The 24,193-nt window shown below is 48.9% G+C and overlaps 1 protein-coding gene across 1 annotated transcript in view; it reads left to right on the plus strand.

Annotated features, from left to right (window-relative positions):
* Nucleotides 1-24,193, plus strand: part of LOC132567472 (phospholipid-transporting ATPase ABCA1-like) — a 146,893-nt gene that overhangs the window by 48,337 nt on the left and 74,363 nt on the right. Inside the window, exons 15-24 of the mRNA XM_060233147.1 lie at nt 1,494-1,715; nt 5,615-5,819; nt 6,561-6,680; nt 9,841-10,012; nt 10,989-11,120; nt 12,056-12,195; nt 14,316-14,453; nt 15,922-16,142; nt 20,923-20,995; nt 21,962-22,164. Of these exons, the coding sequence (XP_060089130.1) occupies nt 1,494-1,715; nt 5,615-5,819; nt 6,561-6,680; nt 9,841-10,012; nt 10,989-11,120; nt 12,056-12,195; nt 14,316-14,453; nt 15,922-16,142; nt 20,923-20,995; nt 21,962-22,164 (1,626 nt within the window). The remainder of the gene's footprint in view (nt 1-1,493; nt 1,716-5,614; nt 5,820-6,560; nt 6,681-9,840; nt 10,013-10,988; nt 11,121-12,055; nt 12,196-14,315; nt 14,454-15,921; nt 16,143-20,922; nt 20,996-21,961; nt 22,165-24,193) is intronic.

Below are 24,193 nucleotides of genomic sequence, written 5' to 3' on the forward strand. Positions count from 1 at the left end.
CATGAATTGATCTAATTTCTTTCTAAAGCTGTTTTAAATCCATACGCTTCTGATTGCACCTGGAAGTTATGTCTTGACACTCTAGGATTTCCCTAAATCTCTGTGATTTTTGCCATAGACATCTGGGAACGCCCAGAGTCTCATGATGTCATTTCTGCGTAGAATCAGAAGTGATGTCATGACATCTGAGAGAAAGGCAGATATATAAATATTTTACATAAATAAATGCATGCACAGTCACAGAGAACTTAAATAGGCGAGGGGAGGAAGGAGAAAGAGAGGAGGGATTCTGGTAGATGACGAAAGGAGGACCAGGGTGTACTGCAGCTATGATGGCACAAAATGGGTGCTTCTAATTACCTGCTTGGGATTGCAGGCTGTGTTTATATCAGTGCCCTACATGGCCAGGGGCCAGCATACCTGCAGGACCGCCTTTCCCTGTACATTTCCCGGAGAGCAATACGGTCGAGGTCACAACACCGTTTATCTATCCCTGGCCTGAAAGACGTCAGGCTGGCTTGACTAGAGCAAGGGCTTTTTCAGCTCTGGCTCCTATGCTACGGAACAAGCTGTTGCAGGAGACCGGGGCCCTGTGGAACTTGCTTCGATTCCGCAGGGCTGTAAGGCCGAACTTTTCCAGGTGGCCTTCGGCCAATATCTCTGTGCCTCTGGCAAGAGTAATTGGTCTCTCTGTGGGTTCTTTACAATAAGAATACTTTTGCTTAACATAAGATCAATAGGCCACCGGGCCATTATCATTCTTATTGACTGTAGTCTGCTGTATACGACGCCTGTTTTATAGTATGATATGATTTTATTGATATGTAACTATTTTATTGTATTTATTGTACTGATTTTTAATATTGTTGGAAGCCACTCTGAGCTGTTTTCGGAGGATTTAAATGTTCAGAAATAAATAAATGTTCAGAACACACACACACTCACAAGAGCCCCGTGGCACAGAGTGGTAAAGCTGCACTACTGCAGTCGGAGCCCTCTGCTCACGACCTGAGTTCAATCCCAGCGGAAGTTGGGTTCAGGTAGCCGGCTTGAGGTTGACTCAGCCTTCCATTCTTTCAAGGTCGGTAAAATGAGTACCCACCTTGCTGGGGGGAAAGTGTTGATGACTGGGGAAGGCAATGGCAAACCACCCTGTAAAAAGTCTGCCGTGAAAACATGAAAGCAACATCACCCCAGAGTCGGAAACGACTGGTGCTTGCATAGGGGACTACCTTTACCTTATATATATATATATAGTGGTCATTTTGTAGAAAAATAGGTGGTGGAGCTCATCCAGGGATTGTTATGCAGCTGCACATACTATTCAATGGACAAAGAGGTGGAATTCTCAGAAGGAGGTGGTGGAATTCTCAGAAAGGTGCAGGAGCTGTGCTCCTGTGAGCTCCCTCTGAATCTGAGGCCTGTATATATATATTCAGGATATAAATGTTCAGAAATAAATAAATAACATGCTCTCCTGTTTTTCTCTCCAGCGAGGGGACATCCTGCCCTACAGTGACCCCACCGTGGTCTTCTTGTTCCTGGCCACCTTTGCCGTGGCCACCATCTCCCAGTGCTTCCTCATCAGCACCTTCTTCTCGCGTGCCAACCTGGCCTCAGCTTGTGGAGGCATCATCTACTTCTCCTTCTACCTGCCTTACGTGTTGTGTGTGGCTTGGCGCGACCACATTACTTTTCCTCTGCGGCTCTTGGTGGTGAGACCAGTTTCCCGTGTCCCCACGATTGCGCAGCTTTCCTTACCTCCCTGCCAGTGTTCCCTCTAAGCTGAGTTAGCGTGAGCCAGCTCACAGATTTTTAGCCTCCGGCTCACACATTTTTGTCTTAGCTCAGGAAGGATGACCCCAGAGCACAATAATTGATGCAGCAGCTCACAACGTAGAATTTTTGCTCGCCAGATTCTGCAGCTTAGAGGGAACATTGCTCGCTGCCCTTATCCCTTCAGCCCAAAGTGGCTCAACTAATTCACTTTTCAACGTGTAACATAAATATCTGCATCATTTTTTTTTGCCATTAGAAAAAAAAATACTTTAAAATATAGCGGAAGATGGGTTTAGTTTATGTAATTAGATAAACAGCCAATATCCCTTGTTTGAGTGTGTGAATACAAAAAACATTATTTTGATACACTATCCTGCATCAGATCCTGTTTCAGTGTGCTGTAAATGTTTTAACTACCCCATTAGGTAGGCTGCTAACTCCATAATTGTAGTTGAGGGTGCTGAAATTGAGACCATCTTGGAAGTGGTGTCAAATGTTATGAGGGCCAGATCTTACATAAATACCACTTTGTCAGGCTGGGCCATGTGAACACCGTGTGCCAGAGATACAAACTCGATAAAGGACACTGGCAAACCCAATCAAACTGTTGACCCCTAGCACTGTTAGCAATTGGTTTACTGGGGAACCCACAAAAAATGGGCTCTCCCAGATCCCCCCACTCCCATTTCTCATCCTTCCTGTACTTTCCACAGAAGTAAAAAGTGGTTTGGATCCTGTTACCGTTAGGTGGATCTGTAACTGGTTGACAGATCACACCCAAAGAGTGCTTGTGAATGTTTCCTCATCCTCTTGGAGAGGAGTGACAAGTGGAGTGCTTCAGGGATCTGTCCTGGGACCTGTTTTGTTCATCGATTTGGATGAGGGAATAGAGGGAATGCTTAGTAAATTTGCAGATGATACTAAATTGGGCGGGGTTGCAAACACAGAAGAAGACAGAAACAGGATACAGGATGACCTTGACAGGCTGGGAAACTGGGCTGAAACCAATAAAACGAATTTTAACAGGGATAAATGTCAAGTTCTGCATTTAGGTAGGAAAAATCCAATGGATGGTTATAGGATGGGGGAGACTTGTCTTAGCAGTAGTATGTGCGAAAAGGATCTAGGGGTCTTAGTGGATCATACGCTGATCTTTAATCGACAGTGTGATGCGGTGGCTAAAAAGGCAAATGCAATTTTGGGCTATATCAACAGAAGTATAGTGTCCAGATCACGTGATGTGCAGGTATCGCTTTACTGTGCTCTGGTAAGACCTCACCTGGAGTATTGTGTTCAGTTTTGGGCACCACATTTTAAGAAGGATATAGGCAAGCTGGAACAGGTCAGGTCCAGAGGAGGGCAACGAAGATGGTGAGGGGTCTGGAGACCAAGTCCTATGAGGAAAGGTTGAAGGAGCTGGGGATGTTTAACCTGGAGAACAGGCGGCTGAGAGGTGATAGGATCACCATCTTCAAGTACTTGAAGGGCTGTCATCTAGAGGATGGTGTGGAATTATTTTCTGTGGCCCTGGAAGGTAGGACCAGAACCAAGGGGTGGAAATTAAATCAAAAGAGTTTCCGGCTCAACATTAGGAAGAACTTCCTGACCGTTAGAGCGGTTCCTCAGTGGAACAGGCTTCCTCGGGAGGTGATGGGCTCTCCTTCCTTGGAGGTTTTTAACAGAGGCTAGATGGCCATCTGAACGCAATGAAGCTCCTGTGAATTTAGGGGGAGGTGTTTGTGAGTTTCCTGCATTGTGCAGGGGGTTGGACTAGAGGACCCTCGAGGTCCCTTCCAACTCTGTAATTCTAAGTGGTGGGGCTGAGGGGAAGGCCTAAGAGAGAGCCTGCTTTCAAAACCTCCAGGGGGTGCTTTTTGCCTTCCCATGGCCTCTTTTCCCGCAGGGGCTGAGAACAGCACCAGTGGCTCATGGGCAATGTTCCCTCTAAGCTGTGAGGCCTTGTGAGCGGGAATTCTACTTTGTGAGCTACTGGTATTAAAGTTGTGAGGTACTGCATCCATTAGTTTTTTTCTGGGGCCATTGTGAGCTAAGACAAAAATGTGTGAGCCAGAGGCTAAAAAAGTGTGAGCTGGCTCACACTAACTCAGCTTAGAGGGGACACTTCTCAAGGGATGGATGGAGCCAGCTGGGCAACCGCTTTGGTCTGAAGCAAAAAACAAAGTAGGAGTCCTGTGGCAGCTTAAAGACCAACAAAGTTGTATTCAGAATGTAAGCTTTCGTACGCATGTGTGCTTCTTCAGACGAGGGAGTGGGATACAGAGAGCAGAGCTACACATAGCTGGTGGGCAGCGGTTAAGCCTGCATAGCGGTACTGGGTTGGAGCACTTTCCCTATGAAGAAAGGTTGAAACGCTTGGGGCTCTTTAGCTTGGAGAAACGTCGACTGCGGGGTGACATGATAGAGGTTTACAAGATAATGCATGGAATGGAGAAAGTAGAGAAAGAAGTACTTTTCTCCCTTTCTCACAATACAAGAACTCGTGGGCATTCGATGAAATTGCTGAGCAGACAGGTTAAAACGGATAAAGGGAAGTACTTCTTCACCCAAAGGGTGATTAACATGTGGAATTCACTGCCACAGGAGGTGGTGGCGGCCACAAGTATAGCCACCTTCAAGAGGGGTTTAGATAAAAATATGGAGCAGAGGTCCATCAGTGGCTATTAGCCACAGTGTATGTGTGTATAACATTTTTTGCCACTGTGTGACACAGAGTGTTGGACTTGATGGGCCGTTGGCCTGATCCAACATGGCTTCTCTTATGTTCTTATGGTACAAAGTTAGAATCCGATGGCAAAATAGTGAAGTTAACAAACTGAAAGAACGTTTGGTCAGGATAGCATTTGCATGGGAAACCAATAAAACAGTAACTTGCCAGCATGGGAGAATGATGGTGAGAGTGTCATAAGGCAATAAATGGAATCTGTTAATTGCCCTATTGCTTGCAAGTCAAGGTTAAACTGAGAACATGTCTTTCCCCGAGGTGTCCCCGTCCACCTAATTTACTTTTTAACATGTAACATATGTCAGTTCCGCAGGGCCTGTAAGACGACCCTCTTCCGGCTAGCTTACACCTAACTGGCATAGGAATTAAATGTAGCTCTACCAGATTCTTGCTATACATACTGCCGTAGTGTTTAATGTTTTTAAGGTTTGAAATGTTTTGAATGTTTTAAATGTTTATATATTTAAATACCAATTTAATATTTTATGTTTGACTCATCTGTTGTAAGCCGCCCTGAGCCACCTTGGTGGGAAGGGCGGGATGCAAATCATAAATAAATAAATAAATAACATCATAAATATCATTCTAGTTTACCATTAGAAAAAAATAACACATTAAAATATAGTGGAAGAGGGGTTTAGTACATGTAATGAGATAAACAGCCAATATCCCTTATTTGAGTATGTCGATACAAAATGCATTATTCTGATATACTATTCTAAGAGAGAAATACATTGGAATACTGTGGATGTATAGCTCTACTTGGTGAGAATGGATTTTTAGAATATGTAATGAGATAAAAAACCCAATATCCCTGTTCAGTCCCGGGGAGTTGTTTGTTCCAAGTTTGTAATTCAGCAGTTGTTTGTTCCAAGTTTGTAATTCAGCAGTTTCCCTCTCCGTTCTGTTTTTGAAGTCCCTTTGCCAGTGGACCATGTGTTTTTGACACCCCTGGCCTTGTGACCTTTGGGCAACAGTGAGATTTGAGCGGGGCAGGGGGAGGCCTCCCGGATCCTAGCTTGTCTGATTGGCTCACTTCTCTGTGACATCTCCAACCTTTGTTCCTTTCCTTTCTCCCCACCTGCCCGCCAGAGCATCATGTCCCCAGTGGCGTTCGGCTTCGGCTGCGAGTACTTCTCCCTCTACGAAGAGCAAGGGATAGGTGTTCAGTGGCACAACCTCCACTCCAGCCCCGTGGAAGGAGATCGTTACACATTTGCCACGTCTATGGGGCTGCTTCTCTTCGATGCACTGCTCTATGGCCTGGCCACATGGTACATTGAGGGCGTGTTCCCAGGTAAACAAGCCACAATTCTCTGGGGTTGACGTCGGTTTTGCATATTGTTTCCGTTTATGTCGTAGATTCCCGAAGCCACAAAAGATAAGTTTTGTGGCTGAATCCTGTGGTACTTCTGCTCTTTGAGTTGCCCCAGTCTTCGCTTCTGACTGGGATTTTGAAATTTTGGTAGCCCACACACTGTCCTGTCACGCCATCTTGGCAGATTCAGTATGTTGATCTGTTGCAACTGGCTTAACAACTATTGAGTCGTGGGGAGAAAAGGTGTTCTGGATTTTTAGGAGATACAGGTATGTGGGGTTGCAGGCTATGTTTGGGTGTTTGCTCTTGGGAGAGTGGCTCTCCCAAGATGGCAGCTGCTCTCTGTGGGTTTTGTATGTAAAAGCTGGGCTTTTTCTGTAGTAGGAACTCCTTTGCATATTAGGCCACACCCCCTGATGCAGCCAATCCTCCTGGAGCTGACAGTAGGCCCTGAACGAAGAGTCCTGCAAGCAATTGGAGGCTCGGCTACATCAGGGGTGTGTGGCCTAATATGCAAATGAGTTCCTGCTACAAAAAAGCCCTGCGTAAAAAGGATTAACAACGCTGTCCCTACTGTCCTGTTCAGCAGTGTTTTTGAACCCTGTCTCCAACTGCTGGAGTTGAAGGAAGGCTTCACCTGTCAGATGCTCGCCTGTTTGTTTAAATTGATCCGTGGGGTGTTAATTGAAATGACTTGCAGCCCTGATTTTCTGTTGCCAGGCCAATATGGGATCCCAAAGCCTTGGAATTTCCCCTTCCAGAAGAGTTACTGGCTTGGGAGGTCCTCCAGCGACGGCTCCCCTCACCCCTTTCCTACAAACTCTCTCAACTCCGCAAAAGGTAGGCCTGCGTTCTGTTCGGTGGCCCTTGGATTGCCGGGGTTTTGTGCGCGTTGTGTAAAACGGCATTCCTGTTTCTAAGGAATCACCCTCGTACAGCAGCCATTGGCGTAGTTTGGTGTAGTCAGCCAGTTTGGTGTAGTGGTTAAGTGTGTGGACTCTCATCTGGAAGAACCGGGTTTGGTTCCCCACTCCTCCACTTGCAGCTGCTGGAATGGCCTTGGGTCAGCCATAGCTCTTGCAGAGTTGTCCTTGAAAGGGCAGCTTCTGGGAGAGCTCTCTCAACCCTACCCGCCTCACAGGGTGTCTGTTGTGGGAGAGGAAGGAAAAGGAGATTGTAGGTCGCTCTGAGACTCTGTCCTTGAAAGGGCAGTTTCTGGGATAGCTCTCTCAGCCCCATCCGCCTCACAGGGTGTCTGTTGTGGGGGAGGAAGGGAAGAGATTGTAGGCCGCTCTGAGACTCTGTCCTTGAAAGGGGAGTTTCTGGGAGAGCTTTCTCAGCCCCATCCGCCTCACAGGCTGTCTGTTGTGGGGGAGGAAGGGAAGAGATTGTAGGCCACTCTGAGAGACTGTTCTTGAAAGAGCAGCTTCACTCTCAGCCCCACCCACCTCACAGAGTGTCTGTTGTGGGGGAGGAAGGGAAAGGGGATTGTAGGTCACTCTGAGACTCTGTCCTTGAAAGAGCAGCTTCTGGGAGAGCTCTCTCAGCCCCACCTACCTCACAGGGTGTCTGTTGTGGGGGAGGAAGGGAAAGGGGATTGTAAGCCACTCTGAGACTCTGTCCTTGAAAGGGCAGCTTCTGGGAGAGCTCTCTCAGCCCCACCCACCTCACAGGGTATCTGTTGTGGGGGAGGACTGTTGTGAGACTCTGATTCAGAGAGAAGGGTGGGGTATAAATCTACGGCCTTCTTCTTTTCCCAGCCACTCTTTCTGTTGCTTGTGGAGAGTACACTGCACCAAGTAGACAGGGGGAACCCTTCTAGCCTTCTTTCTATGGTTCAGGGGGACCCAGGAGCATGTCTGTCGAATGCCTCCTTGTTGTGATGAGCACTTGGAAAAGCCATCTGTTGCAGAGAGGGATGTCAGGCTTCTTGGTGTGCAGAAGGAGTGGCTTTTTCCCTCCCCTGCCCAGTGCTCCCCTCCCCAAGAGGCCGCTCCCAGTGGGGACAGGGCCTCCAAGTGGGGTTCTGTTTTGCTCGCTTATGGTGGGAGACCTCCAGCCCATCCCAGCTCTTGGCAGCTGATTGGTGGGCAGAAACTGGGGCCAAGGACTGGGGAGAGTAAACACCTTAGGGGGGGGGATGAAAAAAAGCAAAGCCTCATGTACTTATAGGAAGTTTTGACCATACAGTTCTTAACCATAGAGTTTGCCAGGAACTCTGGTCAGATCTTCTGGTAAGCAGCCGAGACCTTATTTTGCTTTTTGGATTTTTCTCCAGGATGTTGCCCCCACCCCCTGCAGCCCTCCCACCGTTTGCCAGGTGCTGCCTGACCATCCTAATTCCCCGTATTCGTGAGTTAGGGCTGCCAAGCCCCCGGTCCGGGCGGGGAATCCCCTCCCCCTGTGTCACTAGTGCGATGATGTCACCCAGAAGGGACGTCATCAAAATGGCGGCACACACAGGCTGCTCGAGGCATTTCCAGGAATACTCTATGGTTTTCCCAGACGCTCTAGCCATTTGGGAGGTAAAACTCTGTGGTACAATAGAGTTGAGCCAGGACTTGAAGAGGACTTGGCAACCCTAGAGTGAGTGGAAGCATTTTGTTCTCGCCACAGTCTCCAAGGGCATCCCTTTTCCCCCTGGAAGTGAAGGGCATCCCTTGGCACTTTTGTGAACAGGCAGAAGGGGTGTCCTTGGGGACACTGTCGGAGGAAAGATGAAACTGCACTGCCAGGATCCTGGGTTTTGCAGGCAGTGGTCCTGCGGTCTGATTCACTCTAATGAAGTGTTTCCGACTACAGTTGCTAGACCCCCTGGTCTCATGCTTTTGGGTGCTCCTCTTCCCACCCCCAAATTACCCCATCATATCTTCAAGAAGCATGAAATGAACATATGAAGCTGCCTTATACTGAATCAGACCTTTGGTCCATCAAAGTCAGTATTGTCTTCTCAGACTGGCAGCGGCTCTCCAGGGTCTCAAGCTGAGGTTTTTCACACCTCTTTGCCTGGACCCTTTTTTAGTGGCGATGCCAGGGATTGAACCCGGGACCTTCTGCTTCCCAAGCAGATGCTCTACCACTGAGCCACCGCCCCTCCCTGAGGGACGATACGCCTACATCACCCAGAGGTGTGGCGATAACTATAACTACGATAAGCCTACATCACCCAGAGGTGTGGCGTAGGCATGTTCAGTGGTGACACTGTCGTTTCGGGGCAAACTTCTTATGATGATTATGGTAGCTAACTTTGGTGTAGTGGTTAAGTGTGCAGACTCTTATCTGGGAAAACTGGGTTTGATTCCCGACTCTTCCACTTGCAGCTGCTGGAATGGCCTTGGGTCAACTATACCTCTCATAGGAGTTGTCCTTGAAAGGGCAGCTTCTGGAAGAGCTCTCTCAGCCCTACCCACCTCACAGGGTGTCTGAGACTCTGATTCAGGGAGAAGGGCGGGGTATAAATCTACAGTCATCATCTTCTTCTTCTAATTCTACTGTAGAGTTTTCAATGCCCAGCAAATGCCGACAAGGCCACATCATTGTGGTGCTCCTCCCTACTTCCCAGAAAGGTCCCTCCCCCCCCGCCCTGATTTGCCAACCTTATTTCCCACCCTTCTGGTACAGTGGCCTGGAAGTCCAAATTTACTTGGCAGAGTGACCCACTGAGGGGGAAGAAGTTTGTGCACGAATCGATAAAACCTCAGATCCCGAGGTCCTTCTTTCACAAGCTTTGTGACCTGCTTTTGGGCCAAGACTTGCAGGTTTGGAGATGCTGCTGTTAGGCAGTTTCTCTGCATCCTCCTGTGGCTGATGAAGCGTCAGGGTCCCTGTTTCCCAGTCACGGTCCTCTCCAGACGGAGCAATTTCATTGCTCAGTCCATTTTGAATATTTGCATTCTGCTGCATTGCCTCAGTGACGATGCACGCCGGCTTGTGCCGAATGCCCCTGAACGCTCACCGCTGGGAACACCTCATCCGAGCTCTTCTTTGCCCTCTCTCCCAGCACTGGTGGAGGAGCCTCCTGCCCATGTACAGGTGGGCGTCTCCATCCGCAACCTGGTGAAGATCTACCACAGCAGCAAGAAGATTGCTGTCAGCGGCCTCAGCCTTGACTTCTACGAGGGCCAGATCACTTCCTTCTTGGGCCACAACGGCGCCGGCAAGACCACCACCATGTAAGCCAGGTTTGAACAGTCTGGGCGAGCCCTGGGTTGAAGGTTTTGTCTTCTTGCTCGCAGATGTAGGCAGCGTCCTTCCATTTAAGTATTGTCCGCAATACTTAAATGGAACCTCCATGGATGGGGGAAGTCTACCTCAGCAGAGACGGGCAGTAGACTTCATGACCTGCCACTGGACTTGTCTGGAAACCTCTGGGCGGCCACTCTGGTTAGCAGAATGCTGGGCTGGGTAGAGGTTTGGTCTGATTGGGCAGCTCCAACTAAAAAGAATCCAGGCAAGTAGGCGTGAAAAACCTCCGCTTGAGTCTCTGGAGAGCCGCTGCCAGTCTGAGTAGACAAGACTGACTTTGATGGACCCAGGGTATGATTCAGTAGAAGGCAGCTTCATATGTTCATATGTTAAGACGCTGGAGAACTTCAGAGCACACAGAGCTTGGGGAACCAGTTCTTTGTAAGACAGCTTCATATATATGTAACCCTTTGACCTGTTAAAGGGTCAGGGTTCTGGTCACAGAGTTGTGGATCCCCCCCCCCCTTTTAAAGCCAGAACAGCACTTAAATGGCTTCTATTTAAAGGCAGGGAAAGACAACGGATCTAATCTCTTATACCAACCCTTCTCTGTGATCTTTTCTTTGCTCAGACCCGTAGCTAACCAGTGACCCATGGGACCTGGCCCCCTGACAGTTTTGGGGGGCTCCTCACCCCCATCCCAGGGCCACTCCTTTCCCTCTCTCTTCTGCAAAATCATGCATGGGGGTGGTGGGTGCTTCTGCAAGCCCTCCCATGTTATTTAAATCACGCAAGGAGGAGAGGGACAGCTCCAGACTCTCCAGCTTTCTACTCTCACCCTGTGGCTCCTCCCCCATGACCCCTTCCCCTGCGGCCCCTAACTACGGGGCTGTCTTTGCCCTGCATTGCAACTGGGAGGGGCTTAACTTGGGACTGATTTTTCCTTCTGTTCACTCCTCCCAGGTCCATCCTGACCGGCCTGCTGACCCCCAGTTCTGGCACCGCCTATATCTTGGGGAGGGACATCTGCTCAGAAATGGACACCATCCGGAAGACGTTGGGGATGTGCCCTCAACACAACGTCCTCTTTGACATGTAAGGCTTCCGGGTCAGTTCCTGCAATGGAAGTCACAGTAGAAAGGGATGAGCTGGAAAAAGCAGTTGCATCGCAGTCTTTGTCCCTCCAACGTTTTGGGAGTGCGTGACCCTACCCTGGGCCCGTATCCTGATCTCCGTTCTGCAAGTTTTCATGCACGTGGGCTAAATAAATGTTGAAATGTATCCTCATGCCCGCCTGCTTTATTCCCGGATGTTCTTATAACTGTCTGCAGGACAAAAATCCTATCCCAGGCTGCGGTTACATTGTCTGCAGCCGCACACCAGCTGTGCACCCCTGCCCTTTGATTGGTAAACAAACAGCCATGCCATCCTGTAATACCTGCAGGCAGGGGTAGAATTCTTGCAGGCACTCCTTTGCATATTAAGCCACACACACCTGATGTAGCCAGTCCTCCAAGAGCTTACAAAAAATGAGCCTTGTAAGCTCCAGGAGGATTGGCTACATCAGAGGGTGTGGCCTAATATGCAAAGGAGGTTCTGCTAGAATTTCACCTCTGCCTGCAGGGAGATATATATATATGAGCCCTGTGGTGCAGAGTGGTAAAGCTGCAGTACTGCAGTCCTAAGCTCTGTTCATGACCTGAGTTCCCAACGGAAGCTGGGTTCAAGTAGGCGGCTCGAGGTTGACTCAGCCTTCCATCCTTCTGAGGTCGGTCAAAGGAGTCCCCAGCTTGCTGGGGGAAAGTGTAGATGACTGGGGAAGGCAATGGCAAACCACCCCGTAAAAAGAAAACGTGAAAGCAATATATATATTATAGGTAGGTGTCTTCCAGACTGAATTAAGCTTTTTTGATACGGGGAACCCCTCCCTGCAAGTGATGGAGCCGCTTTCGAGAGGTGGTGTAAGTGAAGGTGACCTCCTTTCCCAGGGCATTCACATCCAGCTAACATGTCTGCTCCTTTTTCCTCAGCCTGACTGTGGAAGAACACATTTGGTTTTATGGACGTCTGAAGGGCCTCTCTGAAAAGCAAGTCCAGGAGGAGATGGACCAGATAATACAGGACGTGGGGCTGCCCCACAAGCGGTGGGAACAGACCAAGAATTTATCAGGTTGGTCTGGGGTTGAGGATCTAATGAAACATATGTATGTAATAATGCCACGGGTGGAATTCTAGTAGGATCCTCTTTGCGTATTAGGTCACACACCCCTGATGTAGTCAGTACTCCAAGAACTTACAAAAAAGAGCCTTATAAGCTCTTGGAGGATTGGCTGCATCAGGGGTGTGTGGCCTGATACGCAAAGTAGCTCCTGCTAGAATTCCACACCTGCTAAATGCCTTCCAGTTACAACCGACATATGAAAACCCAGCAAAGGGACTTTCAAGCCAAGTGAGAAGCAGAGGTGGCTTGCCACTGCCTTCCTCTGCAGAGGCCTCCTTGGTGGTCTTCCATCCAACGACCAGCTTATGACGACCGCAGCAAAGGGGCTTTTGGGGCAAGTGAGAAGGTGGTTTGCCATTGCCTTCCTCTGCAGGGCCTTCCTTGGTGGTCTTCCATCCCAGTACCAGGGGCTTTCAAGGCAAGCAAGAAGCGGAGGTGGTTTACCGTTGCTGCCTTCTACAGAGCCTTTCTTGGTGGTCTCCCTTACAAGCAGTGGCCCTGCTTGGCTCCTGAGATCTGATGAGATTAGGCTGTGCCTTGCTGCTTTCCTTCCCAGGGTGGTGGAAACCCTCTCCTAAGTGACAAGACCCGCTGTGCTTCATGACTGGTTATATACATTGTGTGGGGTTCAAGTTTACTCCCTAATTTAAGTTTCTTGGCAGCAGGAGCCCTGTTTTCAGGAAAACTGGTTTGGTCCAGCCGTGCCAATCACAGTAGTCAACTTTTGAGTGCATCTTTGCATCCATAAGGGCTAGACGTATTATTGTGGCTCAGTGGGAGCAAGGGGCCATGGCTCAGTGGAAGAGCAATATGCTTTGTATACAGAAGTTTCCAGGTTCAATCCCTGGCATCTCCAGTTAAGAGAAACAGGTAGGAGGTGATGTGAAAGACCTCAGCCTGAGACTCTCGGGAGTCACCGCCAGGCTGAGTAGATAGTTCTGACTTTGATGGACTTGTGATAGGATTCAGTATAAGGCAGGGGTGGCCAAACTGAGGTTCGGGAGCTCTTGTGGCGCTTTCACACATAGTGTGTGGCTCTTAAAGCCCCCACTGCCCAATCAGCCAGCTTGCAGAAGGCATTTGTCTCTTTAAATTACTTCTCCATGCCAAACCAGCCAGCACCTTGGAGAATGCATTTAAAGTTAAAGCCGCTTTCTTTCCACCTCTCCCTCCTTCCCATCTATTTTCCTTCCTTCCTTCCTTCCTTCCTTCCTTCCTTCCTTCCTTCCTTCCTTCCTTCCTTCCTTCCTTCCTTCCTTCCTTCCTTCCTTCCTTCCTTCCTTCCTTCCTTCCTTCCTTCCTTCCTTCCTTCCTTCCTTCCTTCCTTCCTTCCTTCCTGTCTTGTGGCTCTCTAACATCTAATATTTATGCTATGTGGCTCTTACGTCGACAAATTTGACCACTCCTGGTGTAAGGCAGCTTCCTATGTTCATATGCCTTCTTTTAGAATGAAAGCTAAGAAATCACCCCCCCATACACACACACACACAAAAAGGTTGCATTTCATGCCACTTCTGCATTTCCACCAGTGTACTGCAGCATACGAACTGGCCTTGAAATAATATATAAATTACAGAAATTCCTATAGCGTAGGAAGCTGTATAATCGCAAAACATATTGGCGAGGTCTGGCAATTAAGCCAAGCCGCGTGTAAGAAAACTATCTTCTCCTGCCTATTCCTGAAGAAGACCTTGGCCTTGCCTCTGGGGATCGGTTCGATTCTGATTATGTCTGTCTTTCCTCCAAAGGAAGATTCAGAGCAGGGGTTTACCCCAAAATTATTGTCTGTCCCCAGTGGTCAGCACACAGCAGATCCCAGGTTCCATCCGCAGCATCTCCAAGTAAAGGACCTCTTTTGTGCCTGTGAACCTCGAGAGGAGCTGCATTAAAACAGGTGGTAAGACCTGTGAATAGCAGCAAATTAGCATGCAGATAATAAAAGAGTTAACAAACAGATACGAAAACCGAGTGACTTAGCATGTGTAATGAGATAAAAACCTGCTATCTCTGTTAAGCCCTGGGGTTCCATAACGTAGCTTTCGTATACATGTGCTCTTTTCTCTGGAAAGGTGGAATGCAACGGAAGCTCTCCGTAGCCATTGCCTTTGTGGGTGGCTCCAAGGTGGTGATATTGGACGAGCCCACAGCCGGCGTTGACCCCTACTCTCGCCGAGGGATCTGGGAACTGCTGTTGAAATATCGTGCAGGTCAGAGCTTGCTGGCATTGGGGTTCGGATTGTGTGTATGGGGTGAAGTATGCAGCAAGTAGATAAAGAGAAGCTTTCCCTCCCTGTGCCATCAGGTCCATGAGCAGCCAGTACAGTTCAAATCTGGCCAGGTGAAAGGAGTTCCCCCCCCACACACAATTTATCATTAACTTGCGGAACTCACTGCCCCAGGACGCTCGCTATTTCAGATGGCTTTGGTTAGACAATGTTAAGGATGGATCTGTCAGTGGATGCAGTGCTAGGCAGTCAAAACCTTGGGGGCCCCCTTGCAAATTATGTCAGAATCGGAACACCTGCCATGCCACCTGCCGCCCCCACTGCAGCCTGCAGGCCCCTTCTGCAAAGCCCCTTTGACAAAGCTGCAGGGGAGAGGCAGAGAGGGGCAAAGCTGGCGACAATGCCAGCTGCACCAGGCCAGTCAGGCAAAGAGTGGCTCAGTTGCTGGCTGCCCGTGCAGGCTGGGAGGGCTGCAAGCAGGGAGCAAACCGGGGTGGGGGAAGCCGGCGTGGGGCCCCGAAAGGCATGGGGGCCCGTAGGCCGGTGCCTGCTTGGCCTAATTGAGTGGATGGCTAGATGCAGCCTCCATGTTCAGAGGCCGCCCACCCTTGGAAGCCAGCTGCTGGGGCAATGGTGGGGAGGGGGGAGGGTTTGACACCTCAGGGCCTTCCTTGCGGGACGTCAAGGGCGCCTGGTGGGGCACTGTGGGAAACAGGGTTCTGGGCCAGATGGAGCACGGGGCTGATCCAGCAGGGCTCTTTTTACATCTTCCTGGAGTCCAGGAGCACCTAAAAGGCTAACAGAATCTGGGACACTGTAGGAGCTTTCATGAGGCACTTCTCACTTCTGAAGCTCACTTCATGAAAGAAGAAAACGACTGCAGATTTATACCCCGCCCTTCTCTCTGAATCAGAGACTCAGAGCAGCCTACAATCTCCTTTCCCTTCCTCCCCCACAACAGACACCCTGTGAGGCAGGTGGGGCCGAGAGGGCTCTCCCAGCAGCTGCCCTTTCAGGGACAACCTCTGCCAGAGCGATGGCTGACCCAAGGCCATTCCAGCAGCTGCAAGTGGAGGAGTGGGGAATCAAACCCGACTCTCCCAGATAAGAGTCCACACACTTAACCACTACACCAAGCTGGCCATTCCAGCAGGTGCAAGTGGAGGAGTGGGGAATGAAACCCAGTTCTCCCAGATAAGAGTCTGCGCACTTAACCACTACACCAAACTGGCTCATAGCTCATCCCCTGCCACAAATGTTGCTAGTCTTTTAGGTGCTGCTGGACTCTTGCTATTTTCTACCACTACAGATTGACTGACATGGCTCCCCATCTTGATCAAAATCTTCCTGGGCTTGCCTTGCACCAAAAGCAACGAGCCTGCTAGACTCGGGGCTGCCAGAGCCAGCCAGAGCTCCTCACGAACGCTCCTCTCTCCTTCCGCGCTTTCAGGCCGCACCGTCCTCCTGTCCACCCACTACATGGACGAGGCAGACCTGCTCGGTGACCGCGTCGCCATCATCTCCCAGGGCCGGCTCTGCTGTTGCGGCTCCTCGCTCTTCCTCAAGACGAAGCTGGGCACGGGCTACTACCTGACCCTGGTGAAGCAAGAGGCCGGTCGGGCTCGCGAGAGGGTGAGCGCCACCAACGGCCTCATCCCCACCAATAAAAAGGTAACTGGGCCGTAACACACAGAGCTCAGGATTGGAGCAGCCTCTGCTTTGTGTGAGAATACTAAGACTTCACCAGAGAGAGGCAGAGAAAGGTGGCGGGGATTGTAGAAATCCCCGACTGCCTTTCTTGGTCCCCTGGTTCTCTCTGCTTCTCTACTTTAGCAGGTAGTTGTCTATCAGGCGGGGGCAGGAGTAGGGCTTTTTTTTGTAGCAGGAACTCATTTGCGTATTAGATCATGTCCAGATCACGTGAAGTGATGGTATCGCTTTGCTCTGCTCTGGCAAGACCTCACTCTGGTATTCCCCACTCCTCCACTAGCACCTGCTATCATGGCCTTGGGTCAGCCATCGCTCTGGCAAAGGTTGTCCTTGAAAGGGCAGCTGCTGTGAGAGCCCTCTCAGCTCCGCCCACCTCACAGGGTGTCTATTGTGGGGGAGGAAAGGAAAGAAGATTGTGAGCTGCTCTGAGACTCTTCGGAGTGGAGGGCGGGATAAAAATCCAATATCTTCTTCACCTGGAGTCTTGTTTTCAGTTTTGGGCACCACATTTTAAGAAGGATATAGACAAATTGGAACGGGTCCAGAGGAGGGCGACAAAAATGGTGAGGGGTCTGGAGACCAAGTCCTATGAGGAAAGGTTGAAGGAGCTGGGCCTGTTTAGCCTGGAGAGGAGGCGGCTGAGAGGTGATATGATCACCATCTTCAAGTACTTGAAGGGCTGTCATCTAGAGGATGGTGTGGAATTGTTTTCTGTGGCCCCAGAAGGTAGGACCAGAACCAATGGGTTGAAATGAAATCAAAAGAGTTTCCAGCTCAACGTTAGGAAGAACTTCCTGACCGTTAGAGCAATTCCTCAGTGGAACAGGCTTCCTCGGGAGGTGGTGGGTTCTCCTTCTTTGGAGGTTTTTAAACAGAGGCTAGATGGCCATCTGATAGCAATGAAGATCCTGTGAATTTAGGGGGCGGTGTTTGTGAGTTTCCTGCATTGTGCAGGGGGTTGGACTAGATGGACTAGATGACCCTAGACTCTATGATTCTAAGTGTGTGTGTGTGGGAACCTGGGTTCTGCCAAGTGTTTTTGGAAAGTGGGCAGGGCCAGGTGGTGCTTTTACTCAGCGAGGCTTCTGATTGGCCATTGGCCATGCAGATCTTTAAAGACCTCATTTTGGCATCGACTGTTGTCACAGCACAAGAGCCACTGCGTGATAGAGTGGGAACTGCAGCGGCCATTTTGCGGCTGCACCCATCACTCTGGGTCAGAATCCCAAAGGTGTCTGGAGGCTCAGAAAGGTTGGGGACCCCCGCGGTAGGGGGAGCAGGGAAGTTTAGCTGCCGGAAGGGGACGCCATATAAGCCAAAATAGACTGGGGGGAGGAAGGCGGCTTGGAAGGGGAAGGGAAAGTCTTATATCGAGTGACCCTGCCTAGATAGATTTTATGTACGGCAAAAGTCAACATCTTAAACAAAACAGATAGCTATACATATCCATAAGAACTATCTGTAAAACATGGTAAAAGTATTATAACATTATTAACATTGAAAAATATACAGAAATGGCCATTAAAACAAACATACTCTGGCATTTTAGGCTACTAGTAATTTTCTCGTCCTGAAGGCGAACCAACCAAATTTAGCTATTTTAAGAGTAACTGCCAGATATTTTTCCCTCCAGGAGTTCTTTAAGTTGGGATATTTTTTGACTGCTAGTGGGGGGAGTGATCATGGAAGGCAGGAGGGAGTCTCTAGGCTTCCTGTACACCTTGCAGTCATAAAAGACATGAACTAATGACTTTATGTCAGGGGTGGCCAACGGTAGCTCTCCAGATGTTTTTTGCCTACAGCTCCCATCAGCCCCAGCCATTGGCCATGCTGGCTGGGGCTGATGGGAGTTGTAGGCGAAAAAAACCATCTGGAGAGCTACCGTTGGCCACCCCTGATCTATGTCATCATTACAGCAAGGGCATATAGGAGCTTCATGGGGATTTCCCTGTATCCACCCTCTGTAACTGCAGAAGGGAGGGCGTCCCACCTCATAAGGGAGAATATTCTTCTGCATTCATGGTTTTCTAGGGGAAACAAATATGGCATGGGAGATAAGAACATAAGAGAAGCCATGTTGGATCAGGCCAACGGCCCATCCAGTTCCACCCTCTGTGTCACATAAGAACAGAAGAGAAGACATGTTGGATCAGGCCAGTGGCCCATCCAGTCCATCACTCTGTGTCACAGAAGAACATAAGAGAAGCCATGTTGGATGAGGCCAATGGCCCATCCAGTCCAACACTCTGTGTCACATAAGAACATAAGAGAAGCCATGTTGGATCAGGCCAACGGCCCATCCAGTCCAACCCTCTGGGTCACATAAGAACATAAGAGAAGCCATGTTGGATCAGGCCAACGGCCCATCCAGTCCAACCCTCTGGGTCACATAAGAACATAAGATAAACCATGTTGGATCAGGCCAATGGCCCATCCAGTCCAACACTCTGTGTCACACAGTGGCAAAAAAATTTATATATACACACACACTGTGGCTAATAGCCACTGACAACCTGCGAAACAGCTCTATAAAGGTGCACCATCTTTGTGAGTTATTTAAGTCCGTTTGCCTGGCAGTGTCTAATATCCTTTGAGCCATCGAGTGATGCGGTTTGGTCTGGTGATTAGGGTGGGCTTTAAGCTTGAAAGTGGGTTTATGTCCCGTGTTGCCTCTCTTTCCTTGGGCTGGGGAAGGAGCCAGCACAATCTGACTCGTTGAGCCTTTGTTGAAATGCAGTTGAATTGTACATCCCTCACCCTGGTTTGAACATCAGGCGAAGCTTAATATTGCGAAAAGGCCGGTTCCAGCCTGCAGCCCCGTTATCGCAAACAGCGGGGTTCCTGGCGCTAACCATTTCCACTTGTTCAAGGAAGAGGGCGATGCCCCTAATAGAATCTCGATGAATTTACAGTATTTTGGTGCAATATTGAAGACGTTTATCCAACCGCCTTTGCGGTATTTCTCATGAGTCAAGCGGTTTGAAAGAATATGCATATTGAATTGTGTGCACTACACCTGGTGAATAACTGACTGTATGGATTGTCGAATCATATCTCGAATTTTTCTGTTTAATATATTAACACTTTCCAGTAATTATAGCCGTGAGCCTATTGGTTGTTTTTCTAGCTTATATTTCCTGGCAAAAACCCTGGGCACTCGGACTGCCCAACAGTCATTTTTCACAGTGCTGTCCCTGCAAGAAGCTGGGCTTTTTTTGATAACTGCCTTTTTTCCCTGGGAAAATCTGCCCGAGGCTGGGTGGTGTGCACCCTCTTTTGTGGCCTTTTGTGAGGTCTGGGTATTCCAGAGAGCTTTTTTGGTTAAGTCTTAATGCTGGACTGTTAACTTTTTCGCTCAGTCCAAGTTGAGCAATTGTTGGAAAGTTTTCGTACCCTATTGTGATTTTTGGCTTGCAGTTTTAACTTGTGAAAATGTCTGGTGTGTGTGTGGCTTTGGTTTTTAAAATGTTGTTTTCAAAGGCTGCTTCGAAGGGTAGAATAAAAATGTTTTAAAATTAAATACAAATAGGAAAACCAAAAAAGAGAGAGAGAGCTGGTTGAAGTCTCTTTTTTGATTTTTGAAATAATCTTTATTTTTAATATACACCAAACCAATATGACAATACATTAAAACAAAGACAAATACACATTTGTTACAGAGAAGATAAGAGCCCCGTGGCGCAGAGTGGTAAAGCTGCAGTGCTGCAGTTGGAGCCCTCTGCTCATGACCTGAGTTCGATTCCAGCGAAAGCTGGTTCAGGTAGCTGGCTCCAGGTTGACTCAGCCTTCCATGCTTCTGAGGTCGGTAAAATGAGGACCCAGCTTGCTGGGGGGAAAGCGTAGATGACTGGGGAAGGCAATGGCAAACCACCCCATAGAAAGTCTGCTGTGAAAACGTCGTGAAAACAACATCACCCCAGAGTCAGAAACGACTGGTGCTTGCACAGGGGACTACCTTTACCTTTTTTTTTTACAGAGAAGATACGAATAAGGAATGACATGTATTAGGAAAATAGCAAGTCCCGATAATAAGCCTTATTAGGAACCACATTTTGCTGAGTCAAATATGATACTACTGGAAACCATACTGCTGTACATTTTTCTTGATAATTTTGTAAGTTAGGCATGAGATGACAACTAGTAATTTTGCAGTGAACAAAACATTCCCACACTTTATTTTGCCAGGATGATAAAGAAGGTGAGCTTTTATCTCCCCATTTAGAAGCAATTACAATCCTAGCAATGGCTAAAAGTAAAGGCAGTCCCCTGTGCAAGCACCAGTCGTTTCCAGCTCTGGGGTGACACTGCTTTCCCGTTTTCTCGGCAGACTTTTTTACGGGGTGGTTTGCCATTGCCTTCCCCAGTCATCTACACTTCCCCTCCAGCAAGCTGGGCACTCATTTTACGGACCTCGGAAGGATGGAAGGCTGAGTCAACCTGGAGCCGGCTACCTGAACCCAGCTTCTGCTGGGATCGAACTCAGGTCGTGAGCAGAGGGCTGCGACTGCAGTACTACAGCTTTACCACTCTGTGCCATGGGGCTCTGAGCAATGGCTAGGAGAGTGGTAATCAGAATATTTCTACTTTTGCTTCCAAAGCCAACTGGTAGCATGGATAACAAAAGGATTTCTGGCCTGATAGGAACCTTGACTCCTTTTATCATATAAATATGCTGTAAAATCAACATATTGGTTGAGGCCTTCTTGGAACGTTTGCTCAGGCTGTGCCCTTTTCTCTGTAGGAGGATGACATTTCGGAGAGGAGCAGCGATACGGGACTGGGGAGCGAACAGAACAGCGAATCCAGCGCCTGTGGTGAGCAGGTCTTGCAAGGGCCGGAATAGGTCTAGAAGGAGAAGGAAGACTTGAAATCCAAGATGATTAGAGGGCTGGAGCCCCTTCCCTATGAAGACAGGCTGAAGAGTCTGGGACTTTTCAGTTTAGAAAAGAGATGACTAAGAGGCAGGGGTCGTTTTGTAGAAAAATAGGTGGCAGAGCTCATTAGCATATGCCGTCCCCCCACCAGCCAAAAGCAACACAACGCAAGAAAGGAGAGCCCCAGGCAAGCGAGGCCTGCTTGGGCTGGCTAGAGATCCTGCCAGCCCAAGCAGGCCTCGCTCACCTGGGGCTCCCTTTGGCCACACACCCTCCAGTCAAAAGGCCAGCGAGCCACCCGCTGCCCAGATTCACATAAGAAGTGGAGAAAGGGTGGTGTGGGCTTCTCCAGGGGTTAATGAGGGCTGCTGGGGATTGGCTGGCTGCCCGCTCTCCTAATCCAGGGATTGTTATGCAGCTGCACCTCCTATTCAGTGGACAAGCAGATGGGGAGGGAGAGGAGGAACCCTCAGAAAGGTTCAGGAGCTGTTCTCCTGTGAGCTCCTGCTGAATCTGAGGCCTGCCAAGAGATTTGTAGGTGTATGCACAGGGTGGAAAGAGTTGAGAAACAGAACTTTATCTCCCTCTCCTCAAATACTAGAACTCGAGTGCATCCAGTGAAGCTGACGGGCATTAGGTTCAGGGCAGACGAAAGGAAATACCACCTTACCCAAAGAGTAATTAAAATGTGGGATTTGCTGCCGGGGATGTAGTGATGACAGACGGGGAGCAGGTTCGTCAGCTTCTCAGAGGAGTCTGTCTGGCTGCTTTCGGAAGCGGGATGTTGGGCTAGAAGGATGCCCAGTCTTGATCTTCTCACGACTCCCCACCCAAAGTGTGCGTGTGGTGGCCCTCGGCCCTGCTCTTTGCACTCAACTTCTGCTCTCCTTTCTGGCTTGGAATCAGATGTGCCGCGACTCACAACTCTGATCCAGAAAATGGTCCCGGGCTCACGGCTGGTGGAGGATGTCGGCCAGGAGGTCGTCTACGTCCTGCCATACAGCGGTGCCAAAGGGGGTGCATTTGGGAACCTGTTTGAGGAACTGGACAGCTGCCTGGGTGAACTCGGCATCTCTGGCTACGGCATCTCTGACACCAGCTTGGAGGAGGTACCCTTTGAGAGATCTCTCTCTCTTTCCCTCTATTGAGCCAGTTTGGTGTAGTGCAGGGGTGGCCAAAGGTAGCTCTCCAGATGTTTTTTTGCCTGCAACTCCCAACAGCGCCAGCCATTGGCCATGCTGGCTGGGGCTGATGGGAGTTGTAGGCAAAAAACATCTGGAGAGCTACCGTTGGCCACCCCTGGTGTAGTGGTTAAGTGCACAGACTCTTATCTGGGAGAACCGGGTTTGATTCCCCAGTCCTCCATTTGCAGCTGCTGGAATGGCCTTGGGTCAGCCATAGCTCTTGTAGGAGTTGTCCTTGAAAGGGCACCTTCTGGGAGAGCTTTCTCAGCCCCAGCTGCCTTACAGAGTGTCTGTTGTGGGGGGATAAAATATAGGAGATTGTGAGCCACTCTGAGCCTCTGTCCTTGAAAGGGCAGCTGTAAAAAGCTCTCTCAGCCCCACCTACCCCACAGGGTGTCTGTTGTGGGAGGGGGGAGGTAAAGGAGATTGTGAGCTGCTCTGAGACTCTGAGATTTAGAGTATAGGGCAGTATATAAATCCAATATCATCTTCGTTTTCTTCTTGTCTTCTGGCAGACAGTGAAGACTTTTTTGTTCTCTTTGGCAAACCTCTAGTAACTTTGGTTGGATTATTTATTGAATTATTGTTTTAGGCAGATTATATTATTTTATTAAATTATTGTTTGTTGTTGTTTTGTCGTTGTTATTAAAACATTTTTATGTCACCTTTCCATCCAGTGTCCACAAGGCGGTGAACATAAAAAAAAGATTAGAACATTTGAGTAGTTAAAAACATAGTTAATTTTTTTTTTTAAAAAAAAATTAGTTTAAAACACATAAAAAAACTAAGGAGCTCAAGTTGCTATTATTTTAATTTTTTTCTAAATGTTCAGGTGTTATAATGTTTGCCCCCTTTTCAGGGGTGGAATTCTAGCAGGAGCTCCTTTGCATATTAAGCCACACCTCCCTGATGTAGCCAATCCTCCAATAGCTTACAAAAAAGAGCCTTGAAAGCTCTTGGAGGATTGGTTACATCAGGAGGGTGTGGCCTAATATGCAAAGGAGCTCCTGCTAGAATTCCACCCCTGCCCTTTGGGACCCTGTTTGGGTGGAAAGGTGGCAGGGAACTGTTTGAAATAAGTTAGAAAGAAAAGAGGTTGCTGCAGCAGCTCATAAGTTCACCAGATGTCAGAGTTACGGGGGGGAACTGTAGAGGTCGTCTGGTCAGGCGTGTTGCCCATGAGAGAGTGTGTTGTCCATCCGGACCCTTAAATCCTTGCCATATTTATTCAAAATAGAAAAAGCGGGATATCAATATTCTAAATAAATATTTTGGAAAGGGAACTGGGCGCTCGTGGAATGGATGGACGATGCAGTTGATGGCTGCCAGTTTTCTGCCGAAACTCCAACTCCCCCAGCTCTCCCCCCCCATCACCACCCAGGTCATGCTTGTGGACGTAAAAAACCTCCAAGGCCTGGGAAAGTAGCGATATGGGAGAGTGACGGGGAAGCAGTTGAGGATGGAAGGAGCTTCACCGCTATCCTTTCCCCCAATGCTTTCCGGCAGTGGAATTCGCTGCCAAAGGACGTAATGATGGCCACAGGAATAAACAGCCTTAAAAGGAGAGTAGATAGGTTCATTTTGAGCAGACTTCAGAGGATGGTGGAAGACAGGAGGGCCTGCGTGACTTGGTCCAGGGGGTCACAATAGGGTTGCCAAGTCCCATTCAAGAAATATCTGGGGACTTTGGAGGTGGAGCTAGGAGACTTTGGGGGTGGAGCCAGGAGACATTAGGGGTGGAGCCAAGATCAAGGCTGTGACAAACATAATTGAACTCCAAAGGGAGTTCTGGCCATCACATTTAAAGGGACGGCACACCTTTTCAATGCCTTCTTTCCATGGGAAATAATGAAGGATAGGGGCACCTTCTTTTGGGGCTCATAGAATTGGACCCCCTGGTCCAATCTTTTTGAAACGTGGGGGGTATTTTGGGGAGAGGCACTAGATGCTATAC

This window comes from Heteronotia binoei, chromosome 2, assembly GCF_032191835.1.
Source record: "Heteronotia binoei isolate CCM8104 ecotype False Entrance Well chromosome 2, APGP_CSIRO_Hbin_v1, whole genome shotgun sequence".
Lineage (NCBI taxonomy): Eukaryota > Metazoa > Chordata > Lepidosauria > Squamata > Gekkonidae > Heteronotia > Heteronotia binoei.